Source organism: Bison bison, unplaced genomic scaffold (genome assembly GCF_000754665.1).
Source record: "Bison bison bison isolate TAMUID 2011002044 unplaced genomic scaffold, Bison_UMD1.0 scf7180017864462, whole genome shotgun sequence".
Classification (NCBI taxonomy): Eukaryota; Metazoa; Chordata; class Mammalia; order Artiodactyla; family Bovidae; genus Bison; species Bison bison.
The window spans coordinates 6478873-6495617 of record NW_011495024.1 but is presented as its reverse complement, the minus strand read 5'-3'; the positions used below and the strand labels follow the sequence as shown (position 1 = coordinate 6495617).

Genomic DNA, 16745 nt, shown 5'->3' with positions numbered 1-16745 from the left:
CGATCTCTGTTTGGGCTGTTGTAACAGAATATCATAGACCAGGTGGCTTTAAAAACAGAAATTTACTTCGCACAGTCTGGAGGCTGGGAACTTGGAGATCAAGGTGCCAGCATGGTCAGAATCTGGTGCGGCCTCTCTTCCTGGTTTGCAGATCGCTACCATTTTGCTGTGTCCTCACAAGGTGGAGAACACCAAAAGATCCCTTTTCTTCTCCTATTTTTGTAAATGCATTAATCCCACCATGAGGATCTAATAATTCAATCTAAACATCCTTGAGGACTGGGGTTTAAAAGAATTTTTAAATGCCATTTAGAATTGCATAATAAACCAACCTTACCCACTGAGACAAGGTTCCTGTAGTTCTCCAGCATCACATCTCTATACAAGGACCTTTGAGTTGAGTCCAGGTGCTGCCACTCCTCCTGGGTGAAGCCCACAGTCACATCCTTAAAGGATACTAATCCCTGGAATTTCTGTTCAATCTGAAATATTCAGAATTAAGATGACATGGAAAAGATGTATGGAAGCAAATCCCTACCATGATTATTGTTTACAGATTACTAAACTGGTTTGCAGAATGTTCCTTTTGCTTTATACTCTGGGAGAACAAGAGAAAGCATAAAAGAAATATTCTGTAAATCAATTTGCATTAATTATTAATTCTCAAGTTTCCACAATGGATCTGGAACTATTCTAGTTCTTGTAAATATTAAGATTAGCAAATACCATCCTGTAGTCAAGAAGCATATAATCTGGTAAGAAAACATGCAGTTCAGTTCAGATAAGTCGCTCAGTTGTGTCCGACTCTTTGCGACCCATGAACCACAGCATGCCAGGCCTCCCTGTCCATCACCAACTGCCGGAATCTACCCAAATCCATGTCCATCGAGTCGGTGATGCCATCCAACCATCTTATCCTCTGTCATCCCCTTCTCCTACTCCCCTCAATCTTTCCCAGCATCAGGGTCTTTTCAAATGAGTCAGCTCTTCACATCAGATGGCCAAAGTATTGGAGTTTCATCTCCAACATCAGTCCTACCAATGAACATCCAGGACTGATCTCCTTTAGGATGGACTGGTTGGATCTCCTTGCAGTCCAAAGGACTCTCAAGAGTCTTCTCCAACCCAACAATTCAAAAGCATCAATTCTTCAGCACTCAGCTTTTTTTATAGTACAACTTTCACATCCATAAATGACCACTGGAAAAACCGTAGCCTTGACTAGATGGGCCTTTGTTGGCAAAGTAATGTCTCTGCTTTTCAATATGCTATCTAGGTTGGTCATAACTTTCCTTCCAAGGAGTGTCTTTTAATTTCATGGCTGCAATCACCATCTGTAGTGATTTTGAAGCCCAGAAAAATAAAGTCACCCACTGTTTCCACTGTTTTTCCATCTAGTTGCCATGAACTGATGGGACTGGATGCCATGATCTTAGTTTTCTGAATGTTGAGCTTTAAGCCAACTTTTTCACTCTCCTCTTTCATCAAGTGGCTCTTTAGTTCTTCTTCACTTTCTGCCATAAGAATGGTGTCATCTGCATATCTGAGGTTCTTGATATTTCTCCCAGCAATCTTGATTCCAGCTTGTGCTTCTTCCAGCCCAGCATTTCTCATGATGTACTCTGCATATAAGTTAAATAAGCAGGGTGATAATATACAGCCTTTACCTATTTGGAACCAGTCTGTTGTTCCATGTCTGGTTCTAACTATTGCTTCCTGACCTGCATACAGGTTTCTCAAGAGGCAGATCAGGTGGTCTGGTATTCCCATCTCTTTCAGAATTTTCCGCAGTTTATTGTGATCCACACGGTCAAAGGCTTTGGCATAGTCAATAAAGCAGAAATAGATGTTTTACTGGAACTCTCTTGCTTTCTCGATGATCCAGCGGATGTTGGCAATTTGATCTCTGGTTCCTCTGCCTTTTCTAAAACCAGCTTGAACATCTGGAAGTTCATGGTTCACGTATTGCTGAAGCCTGGCTTGGAGAATTTTGAGCATTACTTTGCTAGAGCCTGAGATGAGTGCAATTGTGCGGTAGTTTGAGCATTTCTTGGCATTGCCTTTCTTTAGGTTTGGAATGAAAACTGACCTTTTTCAGTCCTGAGGCTATTGCTGAATTTTCCAAATTTGCTGACATATTGAGTGCAGCACTTTCACAGCATCATCTTTCAGGATCTGAAATAGCTCAACTGGAATTCCATCACCTCCACTAGCTTTGTTCATAGAGATGCTTCCTAAGGCCCACTTGACTTCACATTCCAGGATGTATGGCTCTAGGTGAATGTGAGTGATCACACCATTGTGATTATCTGGGTCATGAAGATCTTTTTTGTACAGTTATTCTGTGTATTCTTGCCACCTCTTCTTAATATCTTCTGCTTCTGTGAGGTCCATACCATTTTTTTCCTTTACTACCTGGCATGCTGCAATTCACGGGGTTGCCAAGAGTCGGACACAACTGAGCGACTGAACTGAACTGAAGCCCATCTTTGCATGAAATGTTCCCTTGGTATCTCTAATTTTCTTGAAGAGATCTCTAGTCTTTCCCATTCTATTGTTTGCCTCTATTTCTTTGGATTGATCGCTGAGGAAAGCTTTCTTATCTCTCCTTGCTGTTCTTTGGAACTCTGCATTCAAATGGGTATATCTTTCCTTTTCTGCTTTGCTTTTCACTTCTCTTCTTTTCACAGCTATTTCCAAGGCCTCCTCAGACAGCCATTTTGCTTTTTTGCATTTCTTTTTCTTGGGGATGGTCTTGATTTCTGTCTCCTGTACAATGTCACGAACCTCCGTCCATAGTTCATCAGGCACTCTATCAGATCTAGTCTCTTCAGTCTATTTCTCACTTCCACTGTATAGTCATAAGGGATTTGATTTAGGTCATACCTCAATGGTCTAGTGATTTTCTCCACTTTCTTCAATTTCAGTCTGAATTTGGCAATAAGGGGTTCATGATCCGAGCCACAGTCAGCTCCCAGTCTTTTTTTTTTTTTGGCTAACTGTATAGAGCTTCTCCATCTTTGGCTGCAAAGAATATAACCAATCTGATTTTGGTGTTGACCATCTGGTGATGTCCATGTGTAGAGTCTTCTCTTGTGTTGTTGGAAGACGGTGTTTGCTACTACCAGTGCGTTCTCTTGGCAGAACTCTATCAGCCTTTGCCCTGCTTCATTCTGTACTCCAAAGCCAAAAACATGGAGTAATATGTTACAAGTACTGTGGTTAAAGTACACACTCAATAGATTAATATAAATAAGAAGCAAAACTACTTCTGTTTTGAGCTTCACTGAGGAAGAACAGCTACTGAATAAAGAGTGACACTGTGTTCTTCATGAATATAAGGTCACTGCACAAGCAAAGGCTAGGGCCCTCTAACACTCTCAGGAAATGAGTAACAAGGCAAACAGGAGTTGAGATAAGAAAAAGGGCCACAGAAGTACTCAAGGAAAGCACTATAGAATAACTTTAGACCAGTGGACTCCAAAGTATGTGATCACTTTCCATCTTAAAGAATACTTTTGAACACTACAGAAGTTTGTCTATAAACCACAGAAATAAACTAACAAGAAGTTTATTACAAACTTTATTCTTATTTAGACTTAAGAATGTAGGTAAAAATCTAGTATGCTATTACACTACAATACATATCTTAGGTCCTAATTCTTCAATTCAGAGACAATAATTAGGATGTGCAGCAGATGATACAGGAGAAGATATTCAGCTAAACTGTTTTCAATGTCATCCAGAGTGGGGAAAAAAAAGAAGGGCATGTTAACCTACTCCAGCATTCTTGCCTGGAGAATCCTGTTGTCAGAGAAGCATGGAAGGCTACAGTTCATGGGATCACAAAGAGTTAGACACGACTGAGCAACTAACACAACACCAGAGTGCATGCCTCTACTTTAGGCATCATTGTTGCAGACAGAGCTGCCGAAGGAGAGATTCAACAATATACTGAAAATACATGACTAAGTTTTTATTTCAGACCAATTCTCTGTTTTTAAAAAGGGAATTGAAAGCAAAAGGACAAAAGAACCCATTTATATAAACTTGAAACTTGGATGCAAATAGTGAAGTGCAAGCCTCTCAGTTGTGTCCAACTCTTTGCAACCCCCTGGACTGTACAGTCCATGGAATTCTCCATGCCAGAATACTGGAGTGGGTAGCTTTTCCCTTCTTCAGGGGATCTTCCCAACCCAGGGACTGAATGCAGGTCTCCTGTGTCTCAATTGCAGGCAGATTATTTACCATCTGAGCCACCAGGGAAGCTCAAAAGGTTTAGAAATTAGATACAAGTTCAATATAACAAATATCAGAATATTAAAATTTTTAAAGGTATAACAAACAGCAGGTGTGAAAAATATAAAAGTCTTTACAAAAAATATAATGAAGGAAAATAAGAAGACCCAAATAAGTAGAAGGATGTAAGAAATTCCTAGATAGGCTCAGTATTGTAAAAATATCAATTCTCTCCATGCTGATATAAAAATTCATACCAATTGCAAAAAAAATTCCAGACAAGCTAATTCTAAAATATGTGAAAATGCAAAGGGTAAAAATACACAAATCATCTTAAAGAAAAATTAAGCCATAAGAAGTACCATATATCAAGTATAATATATTATCAATGTATCATAATTAAAATATTGTGACTCAGGCACAAGAATTTTCAAATGCATCAACAGAGTAGAAGAGTCCAAAATGTATGTATGTCACTTGATTTTTAACAAGGATAACAGAAGGACAACCATTTCAATACACAGTGTTTAATTATAGGGAGCATTTACTGCTATTTTAACTATAAACAGAAATCCATGTTAGACAGTATACAGATCTAAATTTGAAAAGTAAAACAGTAAAAATTTTAGCAAATACAGTAAGAAATACCTTCATGACACTAAGAATAAGCAAAGACTTCTTAACTAGGATGCAAATTACATTAATAATTCTACAGTATTAAGATCTTACCCTTACCAAATGACAGAAAGAAAATAAAAGTACGACACAAAGTGGAAAGAGACATTTGGAACACATATATCTGACAAAGAAGTCCTATCTCTAATATAGAAAGACTTTTTTTTAATTAATGAGGACAAAAATGCAGGCCATCTTGGTAACAAACCTGACAGCAAATCTCTCAACAGAAACTATGAAAGTGAGAAGACACTGGGCAAAAATTTGAATGGGCAACTTGCAAATGAGAAAATGAAAATGGAATGTCATTTTAAAAGAGCTAGGAAAAATGTCACCAGAAAATTCTAAATCCAGAAAGAATATTCTTCTAAAATGAATGTATTTTCCACATAAAGTTTGAAAAAATTATCAATAATACACATAAGTCAAGAAATACTACAGTTAAGGAAAATGATATAAAGAAAACTGAAAATGGAATTTAAAGCAACAAATATAATGTCTTTTGGAATCCATGAAAAACACTGAAAGTAAAATACATCAAAATACTAGTAATAGGATAATTAAGGTTAAACTGATTAAAGATTCTAGTACTATCTGTGAAGAGGTAAAGCACTAACTCAAGGTAAACGAAAGTAAGAATTCTGTAAAGGAAAAGTTCAACTCCTCTGTTTTACTCAGGTCACCAAATTAGTGGGAACTTTTCCCATCCCAAGCAATTAACTAAATTCTAACATTACAGCATCAGGTTCCAGGCTCAGTTCCATGTGACACCATTCCTACTTCAGACACCAAGTGTAAGCCCAGTGTATCTAACCACTGGGTAAAAACCAAGGCTCCCACACCCTCTTTGTTCAGTTCAATAATCTGACAGAGTGGCTCACAAAACACAGAAAAATAATTTACTTATGAGATTAATGGGTTAATATAAAAGGATACAACTCAGAAACATCCAGATGCAAGAGATACCCAAAGCAAGGATGGGTAAAAGGTTACAAAACTTCCATGCTCTCTCAGAGCTCACTACCTTCCCAATAATACCTCCATGTTCAACAACCTGGAAGCTCTCTGAATCCCGTAAGTAACCTGGAAGCTCTCTGAATCCCATAAGTTCACGGACTTTCATGGAGATTACATTATATATGCAAGACTGATCAAATCACTGGTCAATGGTGGCTAATTCAGCCTCCAGCCACTCACTCCTCCTCAGAGGTTGGGAGGTGGGGCTGAGAATTCCAACCCTCTAATCATACGGTTGGTTCTCCTGGTACTCAGTACCTCATTCTTATGAGACATTTCAAAAGTCACTTCATTAACATAAACTCAGGTATGGTTGAAACAAAAAACACCATCTTAATTGTTGTGGAGCTATTTCAGGAACTAGGAAAAAATACTCAATATTATAACAACAGATTTCCCTATAGCTTTTATCACTTAAGATATTATTAGTTTTAGGGAGGTAAGTTAAGAAACCCTGCAGGAAAATCAACATACATATTTATTATAATAACAATATCACAAATGCAAATTGTAGTGTCTAGAGTAAAAACTAAAAATATATGAAACTATATAAATTAAAAGCTACTAGATACACAAAGAAAATGCCTATCAAAAGGAGAATGGGGAAGATGGCAGAGGAGTAAGATGGGGACATCACCAGCCTCCCCACAAATACATCAAAAACTCATCAAGATATGGAACAACTCCTACAAAGCATTCTCTAGGCAGCAGCAGAAGACCCCAGCCTCCAGGCGGACAGGCTAAGCTCCCTGCAATGAGGTAGGAGAGAGGATGGAGACATAAAAAGGGATAAGACGGGGACCCCCCTGGTGGCCCAGTGACTAAGATGCTGTGCTCCCAATGTAGGGGGCCTGGGTTAAATCCCTGGTCCAAGAACTAGATCCCACATGCTGCAATTAAAATATCCCTTGTGCAGCCAAATAAATAATAATAATAAAAAAATTTTTTAAAGGGAAAAGATGGAGAACTTCTGGGCAGGAGCTTATGCCCCAAGGGAAGGAGGGAGCCCTGAAACAGCAGGGGTCCCCAATGCACAGGGAAACTTCCTTCATAGGCAGGCCCAAGGGGGAGCTTCGAAGTCTTGGAAAACTAGACAAAGCAGGGACTTAAAGGCAGTAAACAGAGAAAACTGCTCTTCTCAGTCTGTTAACAGACGGCAAGCTTGGGGAACCGAGGGTGGTGCGGCATACAAGCCCAGCCAGCGCACAGCCCTTGCAGCACAGAGGGCTGGCCCAGGTAGCTGAGTATGATGCCGCAGACACACCCAGCCAGTGCACACAACCCTTGAAGTACAGAGGGCGGGCCCAGGTGGCCTAGTGTGACACAGCAGACAAATGGGACCAGGGCACCGATAGACAGGAGGAATATAAACGGGCAGTGCACACAACCCTCCTGGCACAGCTGAAAGAACACGACACTCGTGACAAAGAGGGCAAGGGGGTGAGATGAAACAAGTGCACATAAACCCCGCAACACAGAGTGCGTGCATGGGAGCTGAGATAAGTGCACACAAGGAAGCAAAGGGCAGGCCTGGGGAGCCAAAACAAGTGCATACAAGCCCCGTGACACAGAGGGTAAGCTCAGGGGCCAGAGGGAAGCCCACACAAGTCACCGTGATGTAGAAGGCACAAGAAAACATCCACACAAGCACCTACCTAACAAGCTTCAACCAGCACCACAGGGCAGGACAGGGGAACAGAAGCACCATTTCATCATCCCAGGGACAAGTAGGGGGCTGGTGACACTGCATATATGCTGAGGTCACTTTAAAGCATCTGCAGAAATACATGTACCTAACACCATGAAAGCTAGAACGACTGCCCAAAGGCATACTGAATGCACAGACACTCCAAAACCTACTACTGGACACTGCACTGCCCTTCAAAGAGGCGAGATCCAGCTCCATCAACTGTAACAATAGCACAAGCTCCCCCAACCAGGAAAACATCACAGGACACTAACCGAACCCCATCCACAAGGGCAGACTCCACAACCAAGAACTACGACCTTGAGAACCTTTTTCAAATTTTTTCTTTTTTTCCTCTTATAAATCACACTGTTTATTCTCCCAACATATCTCCACCATCACATTAGCCTTTAGCAGTGCTGTGGAGTTTTCCTTTCTTTTTCTTGTTATAAAAACAAAAAAATTCATTTTAAGATTCTTTCTTTTTATAAATCACAGTGTTTATTCTCCATCATATTTCCACCTTCACATTAGCCTTTTGCGGTGCTGTGGAGTTTTTCTCTTTGTTTTCCTTGTTAAAGAAAAAATTTCATTTAAAGATTTTTTCTTATACATCACACTGTTTATTCTCTCTACATATTTCTACCTCCAAAAGATAAATGTTGGTTGTGTGGTTTGGAGTTTTCCTCTTTGTGTTTGTAAAAAAAAGAAAAGAAAGAAAAACATTCATTTTAAGATTTTTTTTTCCATTTTTTCCTCTTTCACTTTTTTTTCTTTTTTCTTGATGAATTTAATTTTATTTTTTATATATTCCACTGCTTTTCCTATAGTTCTTTACCAGCTGTAACTATTCCTGAATATATATAAATCTTTTCCACATACGTCTATTCATCTTTCTTTTCTTTTTCAATTGTCTCCAGCCCTTTCTTTTCTCTTTCCCCTCCCTTCTCTTTTTTTTTCTATTTTTCTTATTCTCCCCCTTTATTCCTTCACTCTCTCTTCTTTCACCAAGTTACATTGTTGAGCTCTCTATGCTATATTCCCCAGGGAGCCCTCTGCTCATGCACAGACTTACAGATTGAGCATTAGCTAATTCTGCTTTCAATTGCTTGATATCACCTCTGGGTTCTCTTGCTCACCAAGTCAATCTCCTGTACTCTTCTTTAGAATACTTTGGTTATAACTCTATGTGTGTATGTATATGTCCCAGTATTTCTGTAATTATCTGCTTGATTTCCTCCTACTAGAACACAAGCACAAGTCATCCCTAACAAGAAATCAACACAAACTACCCAACATTTCCCTCTGAGGGTAAAAATCAAAAGAAAGAAGTAATACAATCCTAAAGCCTGGGAAAAGGAGACCTCAAGTGGAGCAAGTTAGAAGGAAAAAAAGAAGATGAAAAGATAGAGAAATACAGCACAAATGAAAGAGCAAGGTAGAAAGTCACAAGACCAAATAAACAAAGAGTAAATAAGTAATCTCCCTGAAAGAGAATTCAGAATAATGATAGTAAAGATGCTCCAAGGACTTGAAAACACAAACTCATGTTTGTTGATGTATGACAGAAAACCACAACATTCTGTAAAGCAATTATCCTTTAATTAAAAAAGAAAAAAAAAGACACAAAAAAATGAAAGCAGATACATTAGTTTGCTGACAAAGGTCTGTCTAGTCAAAGCTATGGTTTTTCCAACAGTCATGTATGGATGTGACAGGTGGACCATAAAGAAGGCTGAGCACCAAAGAATTGATGCTTTTGAACTGAGGTATTGGAGAAGACTCTTGAGAGTCCCTTGGACTGCAAGGAGATCCAACCAGTCCATCCTAAAGTCCTGACTAATTCATTGGAAGGACTGATGCTGAAGCTGAAGCTCCAATACTTTGGCCACCTGATGCAAAGAACTGACTCACTGGAAAAGACCCTGATGCTGGGAAAGACTGAAGGCAGGAGGAGAAAGGGATGACAGATGATGCTGTGACTAAGACTTCCAATAATATGTTGAATAAAAGTGGCAAGAAGAGGAAAAAAAAAAGAGAAAGAATGGATAAGTAAATTGTATTCTTTTCATGTATGCAGCAATACAAGAAATAAACTACTGGTACATGCAGCAACATGAATGAATCAAATATATAATGAAAAAAGCCTCATGTAAAAATGTACACACAAATCCTATACATCTAAGTTTCAATAACAGGCAAAATTAATAAATAATGATAGACAAGCACCACAAAGGGGAAGGAAAGTTGTTCTTAAAGACTGGAAAAGTCATGAAGGAACCTTAAGGGGTGGCGGAAATATTAAATATGTTGACTTAGTTGGTAATTACTAGGATTTATATATGTGTCTTAAAAAAAGGCTGTATACACTTATATTGAATGCATCTTACACACTTTATTGTATCATGATCTAGCACAAAACAAAATTAAAAAATCAGAATTCGAAAAAGGGGAAAGTGGAATATATGAAATAGTAAATGAATTTATAAAATCAGCAATAAATATCTGCCAGTAAGTTGACAGCCAGTAGCTACAGGGGTTTGCAACAAGATAATTTATACCTTCTTAAAGGAAAGGTTTGAAAATGTGATATTTTCTTAAGTTGCTAATAGAGAATATGTTGATAAAAATCTTTGTATCTGTTGATGTAGCTACCTATCATGAGTATCAAGGCTGAGACTGCTTAAATATCTGAAGAGGGAGAGTACACTGATTGAGAAGTAAAGTAAGTTGGTAAGGTGGAGAAGTAAGGTAAGGTGGAGAAACACAGTATCACTTAGGGATCCTATGTTAAAATAGAATATTGCATTGTAAGCTGACTCAGTGTCAGAAAAACAAAGCAAAATAAAATACATCAATAAAATATGTGTGAACAACCAACAAGAAAGCACAGCAAGTAAATACATTGTGGGACAGAGGGCCTAAAACCAAACAACAATAAATGAAAATAAATTAAATCACCCAACATAAAAACAGGAATCTTAAACTTAAAAGGTCTACTTCTTAATTTTTGACTAGAAAAAACAATCCTAAGGAAAACAAAACAGGATTTTGTTTATATCTCTATCATAGTGAAAGTGTTAGTCACTCAGTTGTGCCTGACTCTTTGTGACTTCATGGACTATAGCTCGCCAGGTCCCTATGTCTATAGGATTCTCCAGGCAAGAATACTGGGGTTGGTTGCCATGCCCTTCTCCCGGAGGTCTTCCCAACTCAGGGATCGAACCCAGGTCTCCTGCATTGCAGGCAGATTTATTACCATTTGAGCTACTGGGAAGCCCCCCTTGATAGGGATACAAGTGTCTATCATAAGACTTGTAGTAATATAAAAACTAAACGTCCTACATAATTCTAAGAATTTCTATTTATAAAAACTATATATATCTCTTTCTAGGACACATAATAAATATTCATAAATGGTTGCTGAATGGATGAATTAAGAACCAATTCAGTTACATTAAGTGAATACTAATTACAGTGAAAGGGAGACTCACGTGTGATAAAAAACAGTTGCAGAAAAGTGGAAGAGAGCCTAAACATAAACTCACACCACACTTAACACAGTTAATTGAAGGCAATGGCACCCCACTCTAGTACTCTTGCTTGGAAAATCCCATGGACAGAGGAGCCTGGTAGGCTGCAGTCCATGGGGTCGCTGGGAGTCGGACATGACGGAGCAACTTCACTTTCACCTTTCACTTTCATGCATTGGAGAAGGAAATGGCAACCCACTCCGGTGTTCTTGCCTGGAGAATCCCAGGGATGGTGGAGCCTGGCGGGCTGCCATCTATGGGGTCGCACAGAGTCGGACACGACTGAAGCGACTTAGCAGCTTAGCAGCAGCAATAACACACAATGTGAAAAGGATAATCTCTTTAGTAACTGGTGTTGAGGAAACTGGGTATCTACCTGCAAAAGAATAAAACTGGACCCTGATCTTACATCACTCAGAACAATTAACTTGAAATAGATCAAAGACTTAAACATAAGACCCTAGAAGAAAACACAGGGAAGGAGCTCCTTGACATTATTCCTGGCAATCATTCTTGGATAAGATACCAAAAGCACAGGCGAAAAAAGCTAAAATAAACAAACAGGGCTACATCAAATGTAAGAGCTTCTGGGGACTTCCCTGGTGTTCCAGTGGTTAAGACTCTAAGCTACAACTGTAGGAGACGCAGGTTCAGTCCCCTGGTCTGGGAACTAGGATCCCACAATGCCACACAGTGTGGCCAAAACAAACAAAAGCATTAGAGCTTCTGCACAGCCAAGGAAACAATCAAAAAATTTGAAAAGGCAACCTATAGGAAAATATTCCCGACATGTTTCTGATAATACACAAAATATATAAAGAACTCATATAACTCAAAAGCAAGAAAGCAAATAATCCAATTTAAAAATGGTCAAAGGATGTCAATAAACATTTTTCCAAAGACAAACAAATGGCCAAAGGTGCTCAAAATCACTAATCAAATGTAAACAAAATCACAGTGAGATATTATCTCACACCTGTTAAAATGGCTATTATTAAAAAGACAGGAGATAACAAATGTTGTAAAGGATTCAGAGACAAGGGAAGTCTTGTGCACTGTTGGTGGGAATGTAAACTGGTGTAGCAATTATGGAAACACTATGGAGGCTCCTGAAAAAATTTTAAATAGAACTATTTTATGATCCAGCAATTCCACTCTTGGGTATAAACCCCAAAGAAACAAAACCACTATCCTAAAGAGATATCTGTACCCTCATGTTCATTGTAGCATTACCTGCAATAGCCAAAGGATGGAAACATTCAAGGATGAATGAATGTTCAAGAAAAATGAATAACGAAAATGTAATGGTATATACAATGGAATACTATTTGGCTATAAAAAGAAGGAAATCCTGACATTGGGAAAAATGTTAATGGACCTTGAGAGCATTATGCTAAGTGAAATAAGTCAGACAACGAAAGGTATACTACTGGTATCACTTACATGTGGAATCTAAAACCACCACCACCACCTCCAATAAAAGCCAAATTCACAGAAAGAGAATGAAATGGGGGTTGCCAAGGGCTAAGAGAAAGGGGAAACAGAATGACATAAATCAAAAGGTATAAATGTTCAGTCATTATAAGAATAATTTTGCTCAGCCATAAAAAGGAATGAAATTGGATCATTTGTAGAAATGTGGACGGATCTAGAGTCTATCATACAGAGTGAAGTAAGTCAGAAAGAGAAAAATAAACATCACACATTAACACATATGTATGGAATATAGAAAAATGGTACAGATGAACCTATTTCCAGTGCAAAAATAGAGAAGCAGATGTAGGAAACGGACACATGGACATGGGAGGAAGGGGAGGGTGGGATGAACTGGGAGATTAGGATTGACATATACATACACTACCATGTGTATAACAGATAGCTAGTGGGAATATCTGCTATAAAGCACAGGAAGCTTACCTTTGGTCATCTTTTAGCCTAATTCCTTAGGATGTACCCTTCAAAGTGAAATTATAAAGTATCAAATATAAAGGTAAGCTGTGTAAAGAACTTCATAGCAGAACTATTCAGAGATAATGAAAAAAAAAAAAAATAAAGCACAGGAAGCTCAGCTCAGTGCTCTTGATGACCTAGATGGGTGGGTTGGGGGTGGGGTGGGAAGGAGGTTTAAGAAGGAGGGGATATATGTATATATAAAACTGATTCACTTCATGGTAAATGAACCGTAATGCAATTATACTCCAATAAAAAAGATAAAAAAGAATAATTTAGGAGGATCTAATGTACAGTATGTTGACTATTAACTGTATAGTATTATATAGCTGAAACTTGCTGAGAGTAGACCTTAAGCATTCTCCAATATCAAAAAAACAAACCCAATCAAAAAATGGGCAGAAGATCTAAACAGACATTTCTCTAAAGAAGACAGATGGCCAAGAGGCACATGAAAAGATGCTCAACATCACTAATTAATAGAGAAATGCAAATCAAAACTACAATTAAGTATCATCTCACACCGGTCAGTCAGAATGGCCATCATCAAAAAACCTACAAACAATAAATGCTGGGAAAGGGGTGGAGAAAAGGGAACCCTCTTGCATTGTTGGTGGGAATGTAAATAAAACCCAAATGCCTCTCAATGGATACTTTGTGAACATGACAAAATCTACCCAGTCTACGCCAGCAGCTTTCATAATGAAGACATGTGGCAGGTATTCCCACTCAGATCTGTTTTGCTAGTGCTTGGTCAGGAAATATTATCCTTTTATTGTTCTCTTTATTTTTTACAGATGGATAACATAAAATTAGGTCCTTTAATCACATTTTATATATATATATATATTTTTTTTTAATTCAAGATGGCTTAAGGTACTATTTAAAAAAAAAAACATGCTTGGCATTTTTAGACAAAACAAAAAATTTCATTAGGCCCCTGGGGTAAGGAAAACAAGAATAAAACACAGAAAGCACAAAAAGATTGTATCACAATATAAAAGTTTCAGAAAATACACTATTAAATGAAAAGACAAAAAGCATACTGAGAAAAGATAATTAGTAACAGTTATAACAAAAGATTACCATTTAAAATACACAGGGAATGCATACAAAACAGTGCAAAACCTGAAAAGCCATACACTTATGAAAGCTGCACAACCACAATCACTCAGAAAATCAAAGTTAAGTTTTTCATCTATTATGGAGGAAGTAATTTTTATATCTGGAGAGATGGAAAGGAAAATAGTCTTGATTTTCATATCCTATAACTCAAACCTATTAATCACAGAACTCTGGAGCAGTGATTCTTAAACTTAGAAAGTATCTGCATCACATGAATACCCTGTTAAAACAGACTGCTGAGCCTACCCCTCCATTTCTCTGCCAGCAGGTTTGAGATAGGGCATGAGCATCTGCAATTTCACACAAGTTTCCGGGTGATGCTGCTGCTTCCAGCCAAAGAACCTCACTTTGAGAAGCACTGCTCTAGAGTCTGAGACACACCTGAAATTTGTGCAGAGTGACAAGAATATTCACAGTAGCACTGTTTATATTACTAAAAAATAGAAATTATCTAAATGTCTACCAATAAAATACTGAGAATGGAAAAATATGGCATTAAAAGGAATAAAACTACATATCAATAGATTTTAAATTACTAGTGAACCAGGAGAAAACTGTATCACAGATACATTAAAATAGTTTATGTATTTTTAAAAAGCACCCCAAACAATATATAGTATTGTTCAACTATCTACATATTTTTCCAATGTGGGGGTAAAATGAGAAGTCTAGTAGAAGCTGGAACTAAACTCAGAACTAAACTCTGGGGCACAATGAGGAGTACCCCAAGAAAAAGCCATCAGAAGAGTGGTTTCAGAAGTGAAAAAAGGAGACCTTCCAGGAGAGAGCAGTCAGTAATGCAGCAGTTGTTCAAGGAAGACAACTACAATTAAGTCACTGGTGACTTTTACCTGAATAGATTCTAAAGTGGAAAAGAACAAAGACAGAATGCTATGGGATGAAATCTGACTGAAGAACTCAGAAACATTTACCAGAGAATTTAACTTTGAACCACATGCTTCAGGACTTCTACACACAGCTTGGCGAAGATAAAACAGCTTTGTAACAAGCATGCAGGCCATTTATTCCTCTAAACATACTCTAAAAATAAGTAAGACTATCATAAAATTCATTATTTGAACCATCTCTTCAACCTTTTTACCCTCAGTAAGGAATGGTTTGAGGCACTCACTTCAGAGCTGTCCCTGGAAATTACTTACCATGTGTCCCGAGCAAAAAGGGTATCTTCCATAAGACTTTGTTGCGTCTTGAAAGGAATCCTTTTGTATCCAAAATACAGTGTATCCCTTTCTGCCATGGTTATCAGAAACATCATAAACCTATTTGCAGGTTAACTTAGAAAGTCTGTTATATAAATGATCAGTATATATAAGCCAACTTGGTTCTGTTCTTGATTTGCTATTTTTATATTTTCTATGAAGTTCAATTTTTATCTATTACTGATTTCCTATCTTAATGTATGGACTCTTACAAATCTCACAAAGTCCACTGTTAAACAAAGGAATGAATGAACAAACTCACCTGGGATTTATTCATTTTTGGCTGTTCCTGGAAAAACGTAGACAACTCTGAAGATACACTGGGTTAGAAGAAGAGGACTGGAGTCATGAAAGATCTGGCCTGTGTGGCAGTTCCTGAATTCTCCTTTCCTATTAAAGCTAAACACACCACTAGATAAGGAAAAAAATGTCAATGTCCCTTTGACCTTCAAAGACATGGATATATATATATTGTTGATGACCACCTACCTAATACAACTCTAATATTACCATGTAGCTCTTGGGTATACATTTTTTCAGAGTTAAGTATTTACCGCCTAGGGATATCTTATAACAGTTTAAGTCTCCCTTGGTGTTCATGAATTTTTTTTTAATTATAAAATTGATTAAAACAAAAATACACACAATGAATATTAATTACACCAAAACTGTTGTTAAAAAAATACTTAGGACTAAAGAAAGAAAAAGAAGAAACTCAGGACTAGGCTGTTTAACTTCCCTACTAACGTTACTAAACCTTTGCTTAGTGACTCCACAGAAAGCTATAAAAAGCAGTGCTTTAAGCAAAGACCCATGTTTTACCATTGTTGCCATTTCACAGAAGACTCTTCTATAAAACACTTGCTTTTAGTTGTATGGAAAAGTATAAACAATACTGCCTTATGAGTCAGATCTTTTAGTCTTCGCCACTAACTGATCTGAACAAGGCACTAATCTTCAGAAACAAAGAGAAAGAAATTCTGTCCAAAGAGACAAAAAAACAGATAACTCTTGAATATCCTTCCTGAATGCTAAGGCAAGCAGAAGAGAAACAACACGAAGTAATGGACGTGACCGGAGGGCAGTTTAGAATCCAAAAAGGATAAATGGAGAACCAAAGGAAAGGAGTCTGTGTACAAAGCTAAGCTAACTGATCAGCCCCGACTGTTGGCTCTTCTCCCAAGACCCACGCCCCGCAACACCCCGCCCCTCCACAGCAAGCATTCTCTCAGCAGCCCCGCCCCCGCCCCGTGCCACCAGATCGCTGCCTGCATCTTGCTTGTATATTAAGTCCCTCCT

At 38.1% G+C, this 16745-nt stretch overlaps 1 protein-coding gene across 8 annotated transcripts in view; it reads right to left on the bottom strand.

Moving 5' to 3' along the window:
- The window catches only part of ZNF33B (zinc finger protein 33B), a 57745-nt gene that overhangs the window by 40747 nt on the left and 253 nt on the right, over positions 1–16745 (bottom strand). For all 8 annotated transcript variants that reach the window (XR_827082.1, XM_010860127.1, XM_010860128.1 and 5 more), the window contains exons 2-3: positions 15709–15845; positions 338–482 (exon numbers count right to left, since the gene is read on the bottom strand). Coding sequence is in view for 7 of the 8 variants with exons in the window: in XM_010860127.1 (XP_010858429.1) it covers positions 338–482; positions 15709–15723 (160 nt within the window). In the remaining variant the exon portion in view is untranslated. The remainder of the gene's footprint in view (positions 1–337; positions 483–15708; positions 15846–16745) is intronic.